Below are 19,273 nucleotides of genomic sequence, written 5' to 3'. Positions count from 1 at the left end.
AGAGCGAGACCCCATCTCAAAAAAAAAAAAAAAAAAAAGAAAAGAAACAGATACCCTGGAAGAGAGATCTGTTCCAGCCATGGGCAGGTTGTGTTAATATCTGCGGAGTGTAGAATGAGTTGTTGAGTTGTGGAATTACTGGATGTTGGTTCATGAAAGGATGACCTTTGGCTGAGGCTGCAGCTTGGGCTCTACCAGGAGAGATGTTTTGGGAGGAAATGCTGGGATCCCTCCTCCCTGTGCTCTAGCATCATGTCTGCCTCCACATAGGAGGCCCCACGGAAGAGCCCAGGGCTAGCGCTCCCAGTGCCTGCGTGTGACCATGGCAAGTGAGCCCGGAGCCTGGAGGAGGAAGGCCGCCAGCTGGGATGTGGGGAGTGTTTATGAAGGTGCTCCATGTGCATCTCCCTTTAAGTCTCCTAACAGCTCGTGAAGAAGTTATTATTAGTTCCGTTTTATAGATGAGACAATCAAGGTTCCAACCGTGAGTAAGGTTGCACGGCCAGTAAACACATTGCCTGGATTTGACCCCAGGCAGTCTGACTCCGAAGCCTGGGTCTTAACTGCTGTGTCAGGCTGCCTGGCAGAGAATGTGCTGGGGCATGCCAGCCTATCCTGGGCCAGAGGGAGGTGGAAGGGCTTCTCGCTTCCTGCTGTGGGCCTGGGACTCCGTGCTTTACCTGTAGGCCTTTCTTAGAAAATGTGTGGGTGTCAGACAGCTGCAAACTTCTGTAAATTGGATCAGCTTTTTGTTTTGTTTTTGAGACAGAGTCTTGCTCTGTCGCCCAGGCTGGAGTGCAGTGGCGTGATCTCAGCTCGCTGCAACCTCTGCCTTCTGGGTTCAAGGGATTCCCCTGCCTCAGCTTCCTTAGTAGCTGGGATGACAGGCACCTGCCACCACGCCTGGCTAATTTTTGTAGTTTTAGTAGAAATGGGGTTTCACCATGTTGGTGGGACTGGTCTTGAACTCCTGACCTCAAGTGATCCACCCGCCTGGGCTTCCCAAAGTACTGGGATTACAGGCGTGAGCTGGACTTTGGATGATAATGATGTATCAGTGTCGATTCACTGATTGTAACAATGTACCACTCTGGTGCAGGATGTCAGTAGCTGGGGAGGTTGTGGGCACAGCAGGTGTATGAGAACTCGCTATATCTTTTTGGTGTCAATTTTGCTGTGAACCTAAAGTTGCTCTAAAAATAAAACTGGCCGGCCGGGCGCCGTGGCTCCCGCCTGTAATCCCAGCACTTTGGGAGGCTGAGGCGGGTGGATCACCTGAGGTCAGGAGTTTGAGACCAGCCTGGCTAACACGGTGAAACCCCATCTCTACTAAAAATACAAAAATTAGCCAGGCGTGGTGACGCATGTCTGTTATCCCAGCTATTTAGGAGGCTGAGGCAGGAGAATCGCTTGAACCCAAGAGGCGGAGGTTGTGGTGAGCTGAGGTCTTGTCACTTCACTCCAGTCTGGGCAACAGAGTGACTCTGTCTCAAAAAAAAGAAAAAAGAAAAAAAACCAAAATACAAAACACAAAGTCCACTGGGGTCACTCTTGGGGTTACAGATTCCATGGGTTTTGACAAATGCATGACCTGCGTTTACCATTATAGTATCAGACAGAGGACTTTTGTTGCCCTAAAAATCCTCCATGTGGCACCTATTCATCGGTCTCTCTCTCCAGTTCCTGGAAACCACTGACCTTTTTTTTTTTTTTTGAGACGGAGTTCTGCTGCTCTGTCGCCCAGGCTGGAGTGCAGTGGTGCAATCACAGCTTACTGCAGTCTCAACCTCCTGGGCTCAAGGATCCTCCCACCTCAGCCTCCTGAGTAGCTGGGACTACAGGTGAGAGCCACCATGCCTGGCTCATTTTTGTATTTTTTGTAGAGATGGGCTTTCATCATGTTGCCCAGGCCAGGTCTTGAACTCCTGGCCTCAATCAATCTGCCTGCCTTGGCCTCCTCAAATGCTGGGATTACAGATGTGAGCCACCGTGCCTGGCCAGCCACTGATCTTTTACTGCCTCTGTGCTTCTGCTTCTTCCAGCATGTCATGTAGTTGGCATCATCGTAGCCTTTTTCAGATTGATTTATTTTACTTAGTATTTTCCATTAGAGTTTCCTCCATGTCTTTTCATGGCATGAGAGCTCATTTCTTTCATTGGAGGATAACATTCCATTCTATTGGATGTACCACTCTTTTGTTTTTTTTTGAGACAAGAGTCTTGCTCTGTCTCCCAGGCTGGAGTCCAGTGGCACTGTCTTGTATTACTACAAACTCTGCCTTCTGGGTTCACGCCATTCCCCTGCCTCAGCCTCCTAAGTAGCTGGGACTACAGGCACCTGTCACCATGCCCGGCTAGTTTTTTTTTTTTTTTTTGTATTTTTAGTAGAGATGGGGTTTCACCGTGTTAGCCAGGATGGTCTCGATCTCCCAACCTCATGATCTGCCCTCCTCGGCCTCCCAAAGTGCTGGGATTACAGGTGTGAGCCACTGCGTCCGGCCGGATGTACCACTCTTTATCCATTCACCTAGTGAAGGACATTTTGGTTGCTTCCAAGGTTTGGCAATTATGAGTAAAGTTGCTATAAATATCCATGGGCAATTTTTGTGTGGGCACAAGTTTGCAGCTTCTTTGAGTAAACACCAAAGAGTGTGGTTGCTGGATTGGAATGCTAAGAGTATGTTTAGTTTTGTAAGAAACCACCGAAGTGTCTTTCAAAGTGGCTGCATCGTTTTACATTCCCACCAGTGATGACCGAGAGTTCCTGTGGCTCCACGTCCTCATCAGCATTTGGTGCTGTTCACATTTTGGATTTGGGCCATTCTAAAGAGTATGTAGTGGTCATTTTATCTTTTCTCTTTTTTCTGGCTCTCTCTCTGTTTAATTTAAATAGCATTGACCAATACGTTGTATGCATTTACACTATAGCATGTTATATTTTTGTTTTGATCATATTCCTTTTCACTTTTCCATTCTTTTTCTTTTTCTTTTCTTTTCTTTTTTGAGACGGAGTCTCGCTCTGTTGCCCAGGCTGCGTGGTGGCACAGTCTCGGCTCACTGCAACCTCTGCCTCCTGGGTTCAAGCAATTCTCCTGCCTCAGCCTCCCGAATAGCTGGGACTACAGGTGTGCAGCACCACCCCCGGCTAATTTGTGTTTTCAGTAGAGATGGGGTTTCACCATGTTGGCCAGGCTGGTCTTGAACTCCTAGCCTCGGGTGATCCACCTGAGGATTCAGCCTCCCAAAATGCTGGGATTACAGGCGTGAGCCACTGCACCAAGCCTCTGTTCTTTTTCTTTACTAATGCTCTCATAAAACAAAATGGTAAAAACAGGAATGAAACAAAAAATGTTTTACATCATGCTATTGATTTATATATTTACGCTTTTCAAAGTTGATTTTTAATGGACAAATGAAATTGTATGTATTCACAACATACGACATGATGTTTTGATACATGTATACAGTGTGGAATGGCCAAATCGAGCTGTCTCACACATACAGCACCTCACTCTTCGGTGTGATGAGAACACTTAAAACCGACTCTCTTGGCAACTGTCAAGTCTACTGCTATCTCTGTCTTCGTGTCCTTCCCACTGTCACCGGGAAGCAGGACGAGCCACAACCCAGAATCCACTGTGGGCAGCTGCTGTGGTCTCCTGGCTGAAGAACAGTGGTGGCTGCCAGGACCCTCTCCTGGCCATTGTCCGGGTCAGCCTGCTCGGGCGTGAGGCTGGTGTTGGAGGTCTACCTGGCTCCCTCTCTCCTTCCTCACTGCACCAAGTAGGGCGTTTCCTAGAGTGTGTGAGGGGGCCGGCCCCTCCTTGCTTGCCCCCGCCCTACAGAGACCCCCTTTTCCTTCTCCCTCTGTGCGGGTGGAACTTGTGGGCTTGTTGCTTGGGCTTCGTGTCTGCAGGGCTTGGGAGTTTTGGGAGGCAGAGGGGACCTGTTCAATGACGCCTCGTGTGTCCTCTGTGGGGTGCTTTACAGAGGCAGAGGATGGCCCCTGCATCATGCGGATGGACGCTGCTGGCTAAGGCTTCCACTCTGAGCTCAGTCTGGCGGGCTGGGCACCCATGAGCACCTCGGGGCTGTCTGAAAATCAGACCTCGGGGGAGCGGAGTTGGGGCAGGAATATCCGGAGGCTGCCCTCTCCCTCTCCCCGCCTGCCTCCCACCCCAGGCCCTGGCCCCATCGCCCCTGGTTGTGCCAATTGGGAAGTTTCCTTCTCGGGACTGTCGCCTCTCCAGGCTCTGTGTGTGTTCCATCCACTGCCAGAGAAGGACCTGCGATCACAATAAAAGGTGGGCACAGCGTGGCTTATGGCTGCCACCAAGAGTGAGGAGTCGGACACTGTGGGGGGGGGCAGCTCCTTCATCCTTCCAGACTCCCAGGCATGGGGGTGGCTGGGAATAGGCACTAAAGGTCGCTGTGAGCTGGCCAAGACAGGGCGGGCCGTGCTAGTTGGGCACCTGCAGCGTGAGACTCATGGCTGCACACTCCTGTGACTGCTGTGTGGACCCCAAACACAGGACAGAAACCCTCCCAGGGGCCTGAACCCTGGCAAGGCTCAGCCGGGGCTAGACAGGCAGAGGCATGGCCGTGGTGTGGGGTGCTGGCTCAGCCCAGTGAATCTTTTCCTTTCTGTCATATTGGTGACAGCATCCACACCAGGCCACGGGCCATGAGCCCTCTGAGGCTGGGCCAACAGCCCTGTGGGACTAAGGAGTCAGGGCTGCCCCAGCGGCCTGGAGTCACTCAGTGGGCTGCAGCCTGGCTTGTGGCCCCGTCTCTGTTCAGCCTTCTGGGTCTGTGTGTCGCCCGAGCCTCTCACCGCTCTTTGAGGATGCCGTGGTCCTGGCCTCTGAGCCTCTGTGGGTGTGGCTTTCTCTTGTGGCTTCCTCCCTCCTTCCAAGTCCAGGCAGATGTGCCCTCTTTCCCGAACCCATCCCCTACACCCCGTCAGAGGGACTTCCTCCTGCCTTGGGGGTCTCAGCCCATTTTGTCCTGATGCCCTGCCTGGTGGGTCATGGTTCCTGCCTGAGCCTGTGTCCCTGTGGCCCACACGAGTTCCTCGAGGGTGGACACGGCCTTCTCCAGTTCTGAATCCCTCATCGTCCACCTGCGTCCCTGCCACGGCCTCTCCCATGAGCTCTCACGGGGTGCTGGGTTAAATGGGGTTGAACACAGACCGCCTAAGGGGCCGAAGCCGCTGCTTCTGTGTGTTTGGGGTGGAATTGGGATGGGTTCGGGCTTCCTAAGTAGTGGCTGTGACTCCACTGGGTGACCTGGCTCCTGCTGCCTCTCATAGCAGAGTGGGGGTCCCTTCTTCCTTGCTGGGCACAGGGCACACCTCTGGGTGGGAGACACGTTCCTTTTTCACCAGCTCCCACCTGCCCGCTGAGAAAAGCTATGAACATGGAAGCACTGACATTTGGTAGCAGCCTCCTCCCCTGGTGTGTGAGCCGCCAGAGGCAAGCCGGAAGGGCGCGGGGATGGGTTGGGAGACGGTGAGTGAGCAAGTGGCGGGAGGCTGTTCTCAACCCCAGGTCGGGCTTTACCGGTGGAGTTTCAGGCACAGTCACGAGATTTTATTTTATTTTATTTTATTTTATTTTTGAGACGGAGTCTCACTCTGTCGCCCAGGCTGGAGTGCAGTGGCGTGATCTCAGCTCACTGCAAGCTCCGCCTCCCGGGTTCACACCATTCTCCTGCCTCAGCCTCCCCAGTAGCTGGGACTACAGGCGCCCGCCACCTCGCCCGGCTAGTTTTTTGTATTTTTTTAGTAGAGACGGGGTTTCACCATGTTAGCCAGGATGGTCTCGATCTCCTGACCTCGTGATCCGCCCGTCTCGGCCTCCCAAAGTGCTGGGATTACAGGCTTGAGCCACCGCGCCTGGCTAGTCATGAGATTTCAAATTGTGAGTGGGAACTTCAGGACCCCCTGACTTCAACAGCAGAACTGATCTCCCGCTTCACCCACACCTGCAAGTCTGGTCTGCCCCTGACCGGCCACGGGTCCTGCTCTCCCATGGCCTGGAAGCCTCACCCGCCTCCTGCCTCCTCCCCAGGCCAGGCAGGTTGTGATGATGAGGAATTGAGAGGCTCACAGCTGGGGATTTCCCTGCCCATCACGCGCCAGCTCCGGCCTCATCAGCAGAGACTTCCTGCTCTGTCCCAGCCGTGTCTTGTCCGCATCTCGCCCCGAGGAGCAGGTGTGCAGTTCCTGAGTGACGCGAGGCACACAGGGCTGTCCTGACCTCGCTCCACCCTCTTCACAGCGGCAGCCTGGGCCAGGCGAGAGGGCAGCGATTCCTCCCGCGATGCCCTGGCCTTGGAGAAAGGCAGCCTGGGCAGTCGCTGGGAGAATACATGGAGATGACAAAAGCAATCACAGCTAAGAGCTGACATTGTTTATTGAGTGCCTGCCATGCCCTGGGCCTTGTTCTGGCCCTTTCTACTGGCACTTGTTGAAGCCTCACGATAACCTTGCAAAGTGGGTTTATGAAGCACGTTTCACAGATGAGGAGACTGAGGCTCGGAGAAATGACCTGCTAGGCTCATTCAGCCGGGAAGGGGTGAGGCTGGCATTAAGGGCCATGATGTGTGACTGTTGGTGGAAAGTATTAAATGGGGAATTCTGTCCCCGAGAGACCTGATCCGAGGAACCGACTTTTGAGAAGAAGTGCCAAGTCTTGGGGCTGGCAGCGCTGAGGTCAACCAGGCCAGGCCTGGGCTGTGGTGTTCCCCCCCGGGGGATAGAGCAGAGCACCTGACCCTTCACTAAGCCCTCCCGCCTCTGTGATCTCTTTGGCTCTTCACGGCAGCCTTGGAAAGTAGGTGTTAAGATTCCCGTTTCCTAGTTGGGAAAACTGAGGCCTGAGATGGGAAGTCCCTGCCCAGCATGGAATGCCAGAGAGGGAGGAGTTGGACCCATAACTTCGACCTTGGCACCTGCAGCCTCCCCTGCCCTTTCCCCGGTGGGGGTGAGGCTGCTGTGTGGGTGTGGGGGTGACTCACATGGGCCACGTGGGCGGGCGGGCGGGCAACGCAGCTGTGGCTGGTGGGCGTGGCCTGCCTGGCGCCGAGGGCAGGTGGCCCAGCCAGTTCTGCCTCTGATGCCTCATTCCAGCCATCCCTCTGCCTGCAATGAGAGCTTTCCACCGCCTCAGCCACAGTCCCACCCAGGGGCCTTGGGCCCCAGACATGCGGTGATCTCAGAGCAAGGGTTGCCACGACCACCCAGAACCTCACCAGGTGAGTCTTCCCTGCACAAGGCAGCTGGTCATCTCCAAGGTCCCTGGGGAGCCCGGAGCATGGCCCTCAGAGGTCCTCTGGGCCATGTCTGCCCTTGGCCAATAGGCCTTGGGAGGAGGGCTGGAAGGAGCTTGGGCCCCAGCGAGGAAAGCAAGGCCGTGCGCTCTTGGCTGTAGGGACGTGTGAGAATACAGGTCCCTACAGACTCAGGAACATTTCCCTGAGGTTTGGGAACCCTGGGGAGGGACATCTCAATCTCACCACTGCTGAGGGGCAGAGGAGAGGCTCCTGCCTCCCCAGGCTGGCCCAGGGAGGTGGCTTTCTGGGGCAGGAGTGTGATGGGAGTTCAGGATGGGAGGCGGTGGCCCCACCGCGAGAGAGATGGGGCCCAGGCATCTCACAGGTGCTGAGTCAGCAGCTGTGGCTCCGCGGCCTGGTCTGTTACCTAGGAAAGACCATTTCAATCAGTGTCAGGGATTGGGAGAGAGAGGGAGGGCCAGGGCAACAAGAGAGTCCAGCAGGTGAGAACGTGGCGTTTATGGGGTGACTCAGGGAGCTAATGATAGCTGCTGCGGCCCTAGTCCGGAGCTCCCTGAGCCTCTCCTGCCCCAGAGGCCCCCGGCAGGCCACATTCTCAGGCCCAGGGAAGGCAGAGAGCAACCAGCTCTCAGGGCCACAGAGTCCTTGGGGACCACTCAGCCCACTTCTCAGAAAGGAAAACAGAGGCCCTGGGAGGGGTGAGACGCGCCCTTCATCTGTCTCCTTTGTGCTCGGTGCCTCCCAGCCTTTTAGTTCACCAAAGGCCACGTGTGGATGGGGAAAGCCATAAAGGCTGCCCGTCCTCATCAGGCCATGACTGGACATGGGAAGGCCGGGAGCCCAGCAGTCCCTCTCGGTGGGCTGCTCCACCTGCCTGGCCTCAAGGTGCCTGCGCTCCGGGGCCAAAGCTCTCCCTCGCCGATGCCTCCCCGATCCTGAGCCTGCTCCGTTTGAATTGGAGGGCGGGGGACTCTCTCCAGCCTGATGACATCTGGTTCCGGAAACTTCCTCCAGGAAGCTTTCCCATTGGGGTGGGATCACCAGTGGCCCCAGCTCCACCCCACCCAGCTGGGTTCTTCTTACAGGAATCCATCTTCCTGCCCCCACCTATGTGTCTCTGGGTGAGTCCCCTGAGGGTGACTCAAGCTGAGAGTGGCACCCCCTGACTGCACAGTCACCACCTGTCCACACAACCCTTTCCCAGCCCAAGTCCTCCCTCTGTGGCCAGCTGGCCCCCTTCCCCGTCCCTGTGGCCCCTGCAGCAGCCTCGTCCTGGCCCCTGGCTTCTGGTGTCCCCCACCCCGCAACGCAGCACCCAACTCCCAGCTGCCCCCGGGGATCAGCCGTAGCTCTTTATGTTTAATAAAAACTTTATGTATTTTTTATTCATTTTTTTGAGACGGAGTCTCGCTCTGTTGCCCAGGCTGGAGTGCAGTGGCACAATCTCGGCTCACTGCAACCTCCGCCTCCTGGGTTCAAGTGATTCTCCTGCCTCAGCCCAACCTCCACCTCGTGGGTTCAAGCGATTCTCCTGCCTCAGCCTCCTGAGTATCTGGGCCTACAGGTGTGCACCACCATGCCCGGCTAATTTTTTGTGTTTTAGTAGAGACAGAGTTTCACTGTGTTGCCCAGGTTGGTCTTGAGCTCCTAAGCTCAGGCAATCTGCCCACCTTGGCCTCCCCAAGTGCTGGAATTAGAGGTGTGAGCCACCGTGCCCGGCTAAAGCCACAGCTCTTATGCGGTGTGCAAGGACTTCACAGGGCCCAGCCTGCCCACACAGCTTTTGTTGCCAGGGTCCCCGTGAGCTCCCCAGGTTCTCTGGCCACAGCAGCTCCCGCCACTCCTGCTACTCCTGACCCTCCCAGGCCGTGCCCTCTGCCCGGCTTGTCCTTCCTCCACACAGCAGCCTGTACAGTCTGTCCTGGTCTTGTTGGAAGATGTATCAGTCCCCCTTCCCCACTCCCCACACCCCTTGGGGCTCAGCACCGTGCCCAGCCCACTCTGAGCATCAGTAAAGCAGGTCTGGACAGGGGTTCGGCCTCCTCCGCCTGGGGTAAGGGGACTCAGCTGCTCCCTGCAGGTGGGAGGGGAGTCTAATGGACGGCAGCCATAAGCTGGTTACACGCAGCTTTGGGAGGGCGGGGGAGATGATCGGTGTGTTGGCTGCAGAGACCACCTGGACACTGAGGAATCTAAAACACCCAAGGAGCGTGAGGCCGTGTTACTAGGAGCATAACATCTAGAGCAAAGGAAGTGATAATCTTGCTCTGCGGAGGTCAGAACTCTTTGAGAGCTGCTCATCACGAAATCGGAAAGCGGCCTCGAGAAAACAGAGCTGGTGCCCAGGAGTCCGCCTGGGGACTGGCCGGCTGAGATGGTGTGGTGAGAGAGGATCGGGGCATGGTGGTCTCTACTGGGACACCTTCCTGGGCTCTCCTAGGACCATAGCATCAGGGGTGCTAGAGCAGGGAGCTGGGGAAGCTTTGGGGACACCTTCTCTGTCCTTGAAGAAGGGTTGGTGACCTGGGAAGGGAGGAGTGAGCTTCCTGTCCCAGGGAGTGTGAATGGGAGCTGGATACAGCCACACGGCGATCCTAAATTCCCTGAAGCTCCCCCCGTCCCCTCGGCCTGAGCATCTGCCCTGTTGTTGTATTCCAGCCATGAATGCCCACCCCAAGGAGACGGTGCCTCTCATGGGCAAGAGAGTTGCCGCCCCCAGTGGGAACCCTGCTGTCCTGCCTGAGAAGAGGGCGGCGGAGATCACCCCCACAAAGAAGAGGTGGGTCCGGAGGGCTCGGGACTGGGACTGCGGCACTGTGAGGGGCATGAGCGGGGGGCCTGGCAACCCCCAGAGAGCCCTTGCCTTGGGGAGACCTGAGACTCTCAGTCTCGCCTGAGGTGGCCTGGTGCCCGGCGAGGTATGACTGGGGGATGGTGCTGGGGGGAGCACAGCACACTCAGGGGGCTGAGCTGCGGTGGTCAGTGTGGCTGGCACAATTAGGGAAGCCTCCTTGGAGGGATCAGGGGGTGCTGAGGCAGGAGCAGTCAGGAGGGCTCCTGAGGGAGGTGAGGGATGGCTGGAGCCATCCTTGAGATGAGGAGCAGAATGCTGGGTGGAAGTTCCAGGTGACCTGGACCCTCTGCCAGGCACGTTTTCCACACACACCAACGGCTTTCCATCCACCATGCAACCAGCTGGGTTATTCAAGCTCTTGAACTCCACCTTTGGAATGGGGACACTGGCAGTGGCACCAACGATAGGATGACGGTTCATTGGGATCAAGTCAGCAAAGTGCTCAGTGTGGCGCCTGGCACGTGGTCAGAGCTCCGCACGTGCTGGCATTGAGAGTGTTCTGTGACCCTCACCATCATCATTGTCCCCATCACTCCACGGGGTCCCTGGGAACTGGGCCGGGCTGGAATGATCAGCTTTACTTCTTGGCTGGGGACATGGAGGAGGCCTGGAGCAGAGAAGGACCTCTCCAGGGTCGCCCGTCCCGCCCCTCTGCTGCCTCCATTGTAGATTCTGCACCCCCAGCTGATTCGGTGCCTCTCAAGCTGTCCCCCCAGCCCACTTCGTCTGTGCGTCCCTTGAACCCGGGGTGGCCCTGCCTCCTCTGCCTGTATCCCAGGCCCCCTTTCAGCCAGGGGTGAGCTTGGTGCTTCCCCGCTGTTAGTTGGAGCTATAATCACTGAGGTGTCCTGTGTACCAGCCCCAGGGTTGGGCTCAGGATAATGAGCTTGGGACATGGAGAGAAAAATGGCCACGCCTGCTCACAGTCTGGTGAAAGGGGAGTCGAGGAGAGAGTGGGAAGCGACCAGAGAGAGGTGAACTAGCCCCGTGGGGCCTGAAGAGCGGCAGGTTATTCTGATCCTGTAGGCAGTCTCAGGGGACTTCCTGGAGGAGGTGGTGCTAGAGAAGATGTGGAGAGGAAGGAAAAATACATCTCGGGCAGAGAGATATGGGAGCATGGCTCAGAGTGGGGGCACTGAGGTGAGGAGTCTGGTGTAGCTGAAACGCTGGGCGGTAGAGGAGTCTTTGGGGAGATGAGTCCCTTTGACTTCCTTGGCCAGTCAAGGAAATTGGACAATCCTGAGGGCAGTGGGGAGCCATGGAGGGATTTTTTGTGGGAGGGAGGTCATGGTGAGATGTGCCTTTTGGAGAGGTGACTGTGGGGGATCTGCATGGATAATGGATTGGAGGAGAGGCTGACGGCAGGGAGACCATGAGGAGGCCTTTGGGAAGCCCAGGTGATAGATGGTGATGTGTGAGCCTGGGTGGTCAGGGATAAAGAGGAGGGGACAGCACAGAGGGGTGTCAGTATCATAGGATCTGCAGGACCAGGCATGGGAGTAAGGGAGAAGGAGGAATCCCGGTGGGAGGGACTGGAGGGTGGTGGGGCCGTCTCTGACATGGTGCACCACAGGAGAAGATCCAGGTCAGGAGGAATGAGCCAAATTCAGTTGTGAAATGTTGGGTAAGAGGTGCCTGAGGGACACCCAGGTGGAGGCCTCATCTTGGAATGCAAGAGGGAAAACTGGTGGAAGTGGAGCCAGACAGGTGTCGTGTGGGGCCAAGGGGGCAGCCTGGGTCTGGGTGGACTTGTCCAGGGAAGGGCCGAGACATCCCTGAGCTAAGCGGGCAAGGACCACCTCCCGGGCTCTCCTCCCACTTCCCCTCCGTTCTCACTTTTCCAGGGGAGGTTTGGACCTCGGGAAAAAATTGAGGACAGAATTTTGGGAGAATCTCAGGTTCTTTCCTCAGCAGGACCCGTCAAGCCACCTGCTCTGAGCCCATCCCCCCATTCATAGACTTAGCTCCAGGCTTAGTTCAGCAAAGCCTCCTCAGCCCAGCCAAGAGCTGAGCTTGATGTGTCTCCTGAATTGGTGTCCACTCCTCTGCCCCAAAGGCTCTCTGAGGACCCTCATGTGAAGGTTTGGGCATCCCCCTCAGAACTGACTAGGGGACTTGGGCCTAGAGAGAAATAGAAAATATAAGAACAGGTCGGGCGCGGTGGCTCAAGCCTGTCATGCCAGCACTTTGGGAGGCCGAGGCAGGTGGATCATTTGAGGTCAGGAGTTCGAGACCAGCCTGGCCAACATGGTAAAACCCTGTCTCTACTAAAAATACAAAAATTAGCCAGGTGTGGTGGTGGGCGCCTGTAGTACCAACTACTCGGGAGGCTGAGGCAGGAGAATCGCTTGAACCCAGGAGGTGGAGGTTGCAGTGAGCCAAGATTGTGCCACTGCACTCCAGCCTGGGCAACAGAGCAAAACTCTGTCTCAAAAAAAAAAAAAAAAAAAAAAGAAAGGCCAGGCTCCGCCTGTAATCCCAGAACTTTGGGAGGTCAAGGTAGGTGGATCACAAGGTCAGGAGTTTGAGACTAGCCTGGCCAACATGGTGAAACCCTGTCTCTACTAAAAAAAACTACAAAAATTAGGTGGGTATGGTGGTAGGCACCTGTAATCCCAGCTACTTGGGAGGCTGAGGCAGGAGAATTGCTTGAACTTGGGAGCTGGAGGTTGCAGTAAGCCGAGATTGTGCCACTGCACTCTAGCCTGGGTGACAGAGCAAGATTCTGTCTTAAAAAAAAAAAAAAAAAAAAAAAAGGGAAAAATATATATAAATTATAGGTGAAGAAAGAGGGCAATGCTGACCCCTAAGGAAACAGGTGCTAATGGTGGAATCAAAAGCACCAGGGAGTCTGGAGATGGGAGAGACTTTTGGACCTGGGAGTGTTCCTGAACTATCATGCCATTCCCTGACAGTAGCTGTCATCTTTGCTTCCTTCCTCGACCCTGGAAAACTGATGCCCAGGGTCAGAGATGCAGACTGATGGAGGTTGTGGAGCCACTGGCCTTGCAGAGCCCAGAGCACTTGGGCATTTCTTGGCACAAAGCAAATGAATGGGCAGTCTCCTTCCCAGCCCTGGACTGTTCAGGGATAGTTCTTTGACTTCAAAGGAACAGAAATGCAGTAGAAATGGTATAGAATTGTCTGCTCACCTGGGTCAACCACACCCAGCTGGTGCCCTTTGGTCTGGAGAGAAGGCAGGAAGAAACAAACATCGCCTGCAGCAGGTCAGCAGCCAGGGTGTCACAGGGCTAAGGCCTTGCCACGTGCTTATGACGCTGGGTGGGATGTGGTGTGTAAAGTGACCAGTAGGGCAGGTACAGGACAGACCCTCACAGTCTAGCAGCTGCTTTGCCCCAGGAGTTAGGTCTTTGCCCAACAGTTAGGGTCCCTCCCAGCCCTGCGCTTATCACTGTCTTCTCATGTCTGGTGCTCCAGCTAACAAGGGCTTCCTTCTCCAGACATAGACCTCCCCTTCTCCTGAGTCTTTCTCATGCTGTTCTGCCTTTGGGGCTTTTCCCAAACCAGAGGATGGTGTCAAGACCCAGACCACATCCCACCCCAAAAGAGCACAGAGCCCTCCCTGATCCCTGTCTTCAACTGGAAGGATCTTCTCTTCCTCTGAGCTCCCGTAGCCCAACCTCTCTCTGAAGAGGTTCACGTGGTCATTGGGATGATGTGTTAGCTCTGGTTGAGATCTCTGATCGTGGGGTCCCTGGAAGGTTCATCTCTTCCCTTCTGTCTCCCTGAGTTTCTTACACAGAGGACATTAGTAGCTTTTGAGTAAGTAGATGAGTCAATAAAAGGGCAGGCAGGAGGCCGGATGCGGTGGCTCACACTTGTAATCCCAGCACTTTGGGAGGCCAAGACGGGCAGATCATGAGGTCAGGAGATCGAGACCATCCTGGCTAACACGGTGAAACCCCATCTCTACTAAAAATACAAAAAATTAGCCGGGCACGGTGGCGGGTGCCTGTAGTCCCACCTACTCGGGAGGCTGAGGCAGGAGAATGGCGTGAACCTGGGAGGCGGAGCTTGCAGTGAGCCGAGATCGCGCCACTGCACTCTAGCCTGGGCGACAGAGCGAGACTCCGTCTCAAAAAAAAAAAAAAAGAGCAGGCAGGAAAATGATGAGCTGGTGAGTAAGCAGCTCGGTGGCCCAGCACAGCCCTTGGCATGCATGAGGACACTATGGAGTGATGAGGAAATGCTTCTTCCTTTCCCTCGGGTTCTCAGCCTCAGGTCTGGAGTGGATGCATACTCTTGTGATATGGCTTTCTGGACCATCTTTGGGTCCTTGTGGACTCTGGGAGAAGGCCTTGAGTAGGTAGGGAGGTAGGGCAGAGACAAAGGACTGCTCCTCATCTTCTTGTGAGAGATTGGGAAGGGGATGAGGCTTAGGAGAGGTAAAGGCTTTAAGCACCTGAGAGCACAGTGGAAGTCACCTGAAGGATGCAACCTGCCAACATTTTGGTTTAAGGTTATGTAGGTTTATTTGCTTATTGGTCCTGTCCACCTATCCTACCCTCCCAATTACTTATTATGCATCCATCCCTCTATCATTTATTCACCCATCCATCATCTATTCATCCATCCATCCATCCTTTAGTCATCCATCCATCCATCCATCCATCCATCCATCCATCATCCATCCACTCATCTACCCATCATCCATCCATCATCCATCCATCCATATGTCATCTGTCCATCCATCCATCATCCATCCACTCATCTACCCATCCCGTCATCCATCCATCCATCCATCATCCATTCACTCATCTACCCATCCCATCATCCATCTATCCATCCATCCATCCATCATCCATCCATCATCCACCCATCCCTCATTCTATCATCTCTCCATTATTCATTCATCCATTTATCTGGGCATCTATACAACCAACCATCTTTCCTTCCACTCATTTGTCTTTCACTCATTATCTATCCTCCCACTCTTTCACCGATGAAGACTTCTGAGCATTAGGACCAGTGTTGGGAATCAAGGATAATTCAACTGTAGTCTCTGCCATTGAGGAATGTACAGCTGTAGGATGGTGTGTTGTCCAGAGTGTGGAAGATCGTGGCCTCACTGTACTATTTCTTGGTCAGTTCTGACCAACTCACTGGAACAACAGCTCTGGAAGGGACGGAAATTTTGTCCACTTGTTCACTACTGTATCCCCAGCTGCAGAAACGGTGCCTGGCACATTGTAGATGCTCAATAAATATTTGTGGAGTAAATGCACCACTCAGGAATGCAGACAGGTAGGGTGATGGGGAGCAGGGGAGGGAGTGGACCGACAGTCTTGGGGAAAAAGCTGTGGGTATAGGGCTTAGAGCTCTGTCTGGAGATAATTTGGCAAATCTCAACCAGGACGTTTTGGGACTGAACCACCAGCAAATGTGTTTGGAGTTTCTGGGTCAGGCTGCTGTTGCAGAGTGACTACTGTAAGGCAAAAGTTCTGGGGCGCTGCAGGGCTGCAGGGAAGTGGTAATCAGACTGGTTGACCTCCGATGTCCACTTCAGCTAGACATTCCATAAGAGGATGACCCCAGAACTCCCTGGCTCCAGGTTCCAGGCCTTAGCAATCATCTGGCCCAACCATCATCCATTCAGGTGAAGATGACTGGCCCAGAGAGGGCAAGTGACCATCTGGGGTCACACAGGAGGGAGAGGCAGAGCTGGACTAGAACCCAGGCTTTAGTTCTCAGGCAAGGGTTTAACTCCTCTCTGTCTTCCCTTTTGGAAGAAGAGTTTGACTGGTAGCTCAGGTCAGAAGGTTCCTTTTGGTGGGCAGGAGACTGGCAGCTGAGGCAGGTGAGACTGGTAGCCGGTACTGCTCCCCGCCCCACGTAGCCCCGTCTCTGGATTAGTGCTGAGCCTTTCAGGCTTGTCTGTGGCTGGAGGAAAGGGTAGGGATTCCTCGGGCAAGCCTGAGGTCTCTCCTGCTTGCCCCACCCTAGGAAGTGGCTGTGCCAAGCAGCCTCCCTTTGGGGCCAACCCCTGGAGCTAGTTTAGCTGGAAGAAGGCTCAGATTGCTAAGGCGAGAGCAAAGAAGTGCAGATTGTGGTATGGACTGTGCGCCTGGACATAGGGAAGCAGGTTCTTTGACCAACTTGGCTTTTACCCTGGGGGGTGACCATGGATGAGCTGCTTCTCCATACTGAGCCTCAGTTCTCTCGTCTGCAGAATGGGGCCACAGTCCCTTCCCTGCTACCCTCCCTCCTGAATCTGACACGGCTGAGACTGCCCTTTGGGAGCTCTTCTGTAGTCTTGTGAGGAAGGAAGGGCCATGCCGGTACTTCCGGACCTGAGGACGAAGGAGGCAGCAAAGGTGCTTAGGAGCCCTGGGTGCCTGGAGAGGCCCTGCTGGTCAGGAGGCCACAGTCCCTGGCCAGGACACAGAGGCTGCAGTTGTCCTGTAGCAGCTGCAGGGCAGGAGGGTTGCTGCCACCGAGATCGCCCTCAGCCTGATCCTCACGGTCCGGGTTGTCGTCAGGAAGGCTCTTCTCTGTGCATGTGATTGTGTTTCCAAGGACATGGGTGCCTGAGTTTGTGGGTGTGTCTGAAGGTGGAACTGGGCTGTGTCTGGCTGGGAGTCATATCTTGGGTGTATATCTTGCTTCTCATAGGCCAGTGTCTCTCCTTCTCTGGGGCTCAGCCGGGCCACAGGGCCCTGAGCCTCTGTCTGTCTTCTCCCAGCCCAAGGAGAAAACTGCCTTTGCCCTGTGCCTCCCCTCCACTGCTCCCCTCCACTGCTCCCCTCCACTGCTCCCCTCCACTGCTCCCTTCCACTGCCTGAGATGGTTTCCTGGCTTTTCCTTCTCCACAGAGAATTCCCAGCTCTGTCCTCTGACCCCTCAAGTCCTTCCTGCTCTAGATCAGCCTTTTTTTTTTTTTCTAGAGGAGTCTCCCTCTGTCGCCCAGGCTGGAGTGCAATGGCACGATCTTAGCTCACTGCAACCTCCACCTCCTGGGTTCAAGAGATTCTTCTGCCTCAGTCTCCCATGTCGATGGGATTACAGGTGCCTGCCACCACGCCTGGCTACTTTTTGCATTTTTAGTAGAAATGGGGTTTCACCACATTGGCCAGGCTGGTCTCGAGCTCCGGACCTCAAGTGATCCTCCAGCCTCCACCTCTCGAAGTGCTGGGATTACAGACTTGAGCCGCCGCGCCCAACCTAGATCAGCCATTTTCAGCCCGTTTTCTGCTGTGACAAACAGCACAAGTGCTGATCAACGGGGGCAAGTATAACTCTGGCCATCTCCCTCTCCCTCAAGAGCCAGGAAGGCCCACATAGATCTGAGTCTAGGGACTGCCCCTCAGAAGGGGTCTGACTTCAGACCTGAGGCCTGGGGGCGGGTAGGTGGTGACGGGAAAACCCAGCGCCCAGCACCATCTTCCCCATCCTTGAGGTGTCCTTTGTACCTGGAGGTGGCTGCAGACAGGGCAACCTGGCTCAAGTGTTAGACCCCCCTCTGTAGAGACTCAGGTTCATCCACCCAGTATTTCTAGCAAGAAGAGTCACCCAGACTCAGTTTTGTTTTGTTTTGTTTTGTTTTGTTTTGTTTTGTTTTTGAGAAGGAGTCCTGCTCTGTCACCCAGGCAGTAGCACAATCTTGGCTCACTGCAACCTCTGCCTCCTGGGTTCAAGCAATTCTCCTGCCTCAGCCTCCTGAGTAGCTGGGATTACAGACGCACGCCACCACACTCAGCTAATTTTTGTATGTTTAGTAGATCCAGGGTTTCGCCAGGTTGGCTGGTCTCAAACTCCTGACCTCAACTGATCTGCCCACTTTGACCTCCCAAAGTGCTGGGATTACAGGGATGAGCCACCGCACCCGGCCTAGCCCAGCTTTGAATCTGGACTTTGCTACCTATCTGCTGTGTGACCTTGGGCAAGTTGCTTTATCTACAGATAGAAGCCACATGTCTCCATGGGAGGCCTTCCTCGCCTTGACATTGTAAATTAGCAGCTAATTGACACTACAGGACAAGAGGAGACTAGAAATTGTCCTTCCTCACCCGCCCCCACCGAGACAAATGCATGTCTGGCTGCTTCCCCTATGCGTCTGTTTTTTTTTGTTTTTGTTTTTGTTTTTTTATGAGATGGAGTCTCGCTATGTCGCCAAGGCTGGAGTGGAATGGCATGATCTTGGCTCACTGCAACCTCCACCTCCCAGGTTCAAGTGATTCTCCTGCCTCAGCCTCCCGAGTAGCTGGGATTACAGGCGCCCGCCACCATGCCCGGCTAATTTTTGTATTTTTAGTAGAGACGGAGTTTCTCCATATTGGTGAGGCTGGTCTCAAACTCCCGACCTCAGGTGATCTGCCCGCCTCGGCCTCCCAAAGTGCTTGGGATGACAGGCATGAGCCACTCTGCGTCTATGTTTATCTTTTGTTAAGTGCAGATTTACTGAGCGCAAGATGAATCCGTAATTGACTGTTTCCTCTACCTTCTCCTTTTCACATGCAACACATGTACTCAGCAAACAGAATCGAAGCCTCACAAGAACGTGGCCCTATGCTCCCTGTTTCTTTCTTTCTTTTCTTCCTTCCTTCCTTCCTTCCTTCTTTCCTTCCTTCTTTCCTTTTTTCTTTTTTCTTTTTTTTTGAGACAGAGTCCTGCTCTGTCACACAGGCTGGAGTGCAGTGGTGTGATCTCAGCTCACAGCAACCTACGCCTCCCGGGTGCAAGCGATTCTCCTGTCTCAGCCTCCAGCGTAGCTGGGATTACAGGTGTGTGCCGCCATACCTGGCTACTATTTTTTTTTTTTTTTTGCATTTTAAGTAGAAACGGGGTTTCACCATGTTGGCCAGGGCTGGTCTCCAACTCCTGACCAGAGGTGATCTGCCCGCCTCAGCCTCCCAAGGTGCTGGGATTATAGCCCCTGCACCCGGCCTGCTCCCTCTTTTTTTTTTTTTTCTTTCCTCCTTCCTCTCCTGCCCACTTTTCGCCTTTAAATATTGAGGCCCTCAAAATCCTGTTCAGAGGAGAAAGCGTGGGCCACAGATCCTGCTGGGGCTTGTCTGTCTTTTTCCTGGGTGTGTCCTCAACCTTGGCAAAATAAACCTCTACATCAACCAGGCTCGCCTCAGTCCTTTTCTTCGGTTGTTCACA

The 19,273-nt window shown here is 54.5% G+C and overlaps 1 protein-coding gene across 1 annotated transcript in view; it reads left to right on the top strand.

The window, feature by feature from the left end:
• Positions 1-7,126: 7,126 nt before the first annotated feature.
• The window catches only part of TRPV3 (transient receptor potential cation channel subfamily V member 3), a 45,055-nt gene continuing 32,908 nt past the window's right edge, over positions 7,127-19,273 (top strand). The window contains exons 1-2 of the mRNA XM_009189363.4: positions 7,127-7,257; positions 9,955-10,075. Coding sequence (XP_009187627.4) covers positions 9,957-10,075 — 119 coding nt within the window. The 5' untranslated portion in view covers positions 7,127-7,257; positions 9,955-9,956. The remainder of the gene's footprint in view (positions 7,258-9,954; positions 10,076-19,273) is intronic.

Source organism: Papio anubis, chromosome 17 (assembly GCF_008728515.1).
Source record: "Papio anubis isolate 15944 chromosome 17, Panubis1.0, whole genome shotgun sequence".
Taxonomy (NCBI): Eukaryota; Metazoa; Chordata; class Mammalia; order Primates; family Cercopithecidae; genus Papio; species Papio anubis.
The sequence above is the reverse complement of the archived record's forward strand: the minus strand, read 5'-3'. Positions and strand labels throughout refer to the sequence as shown.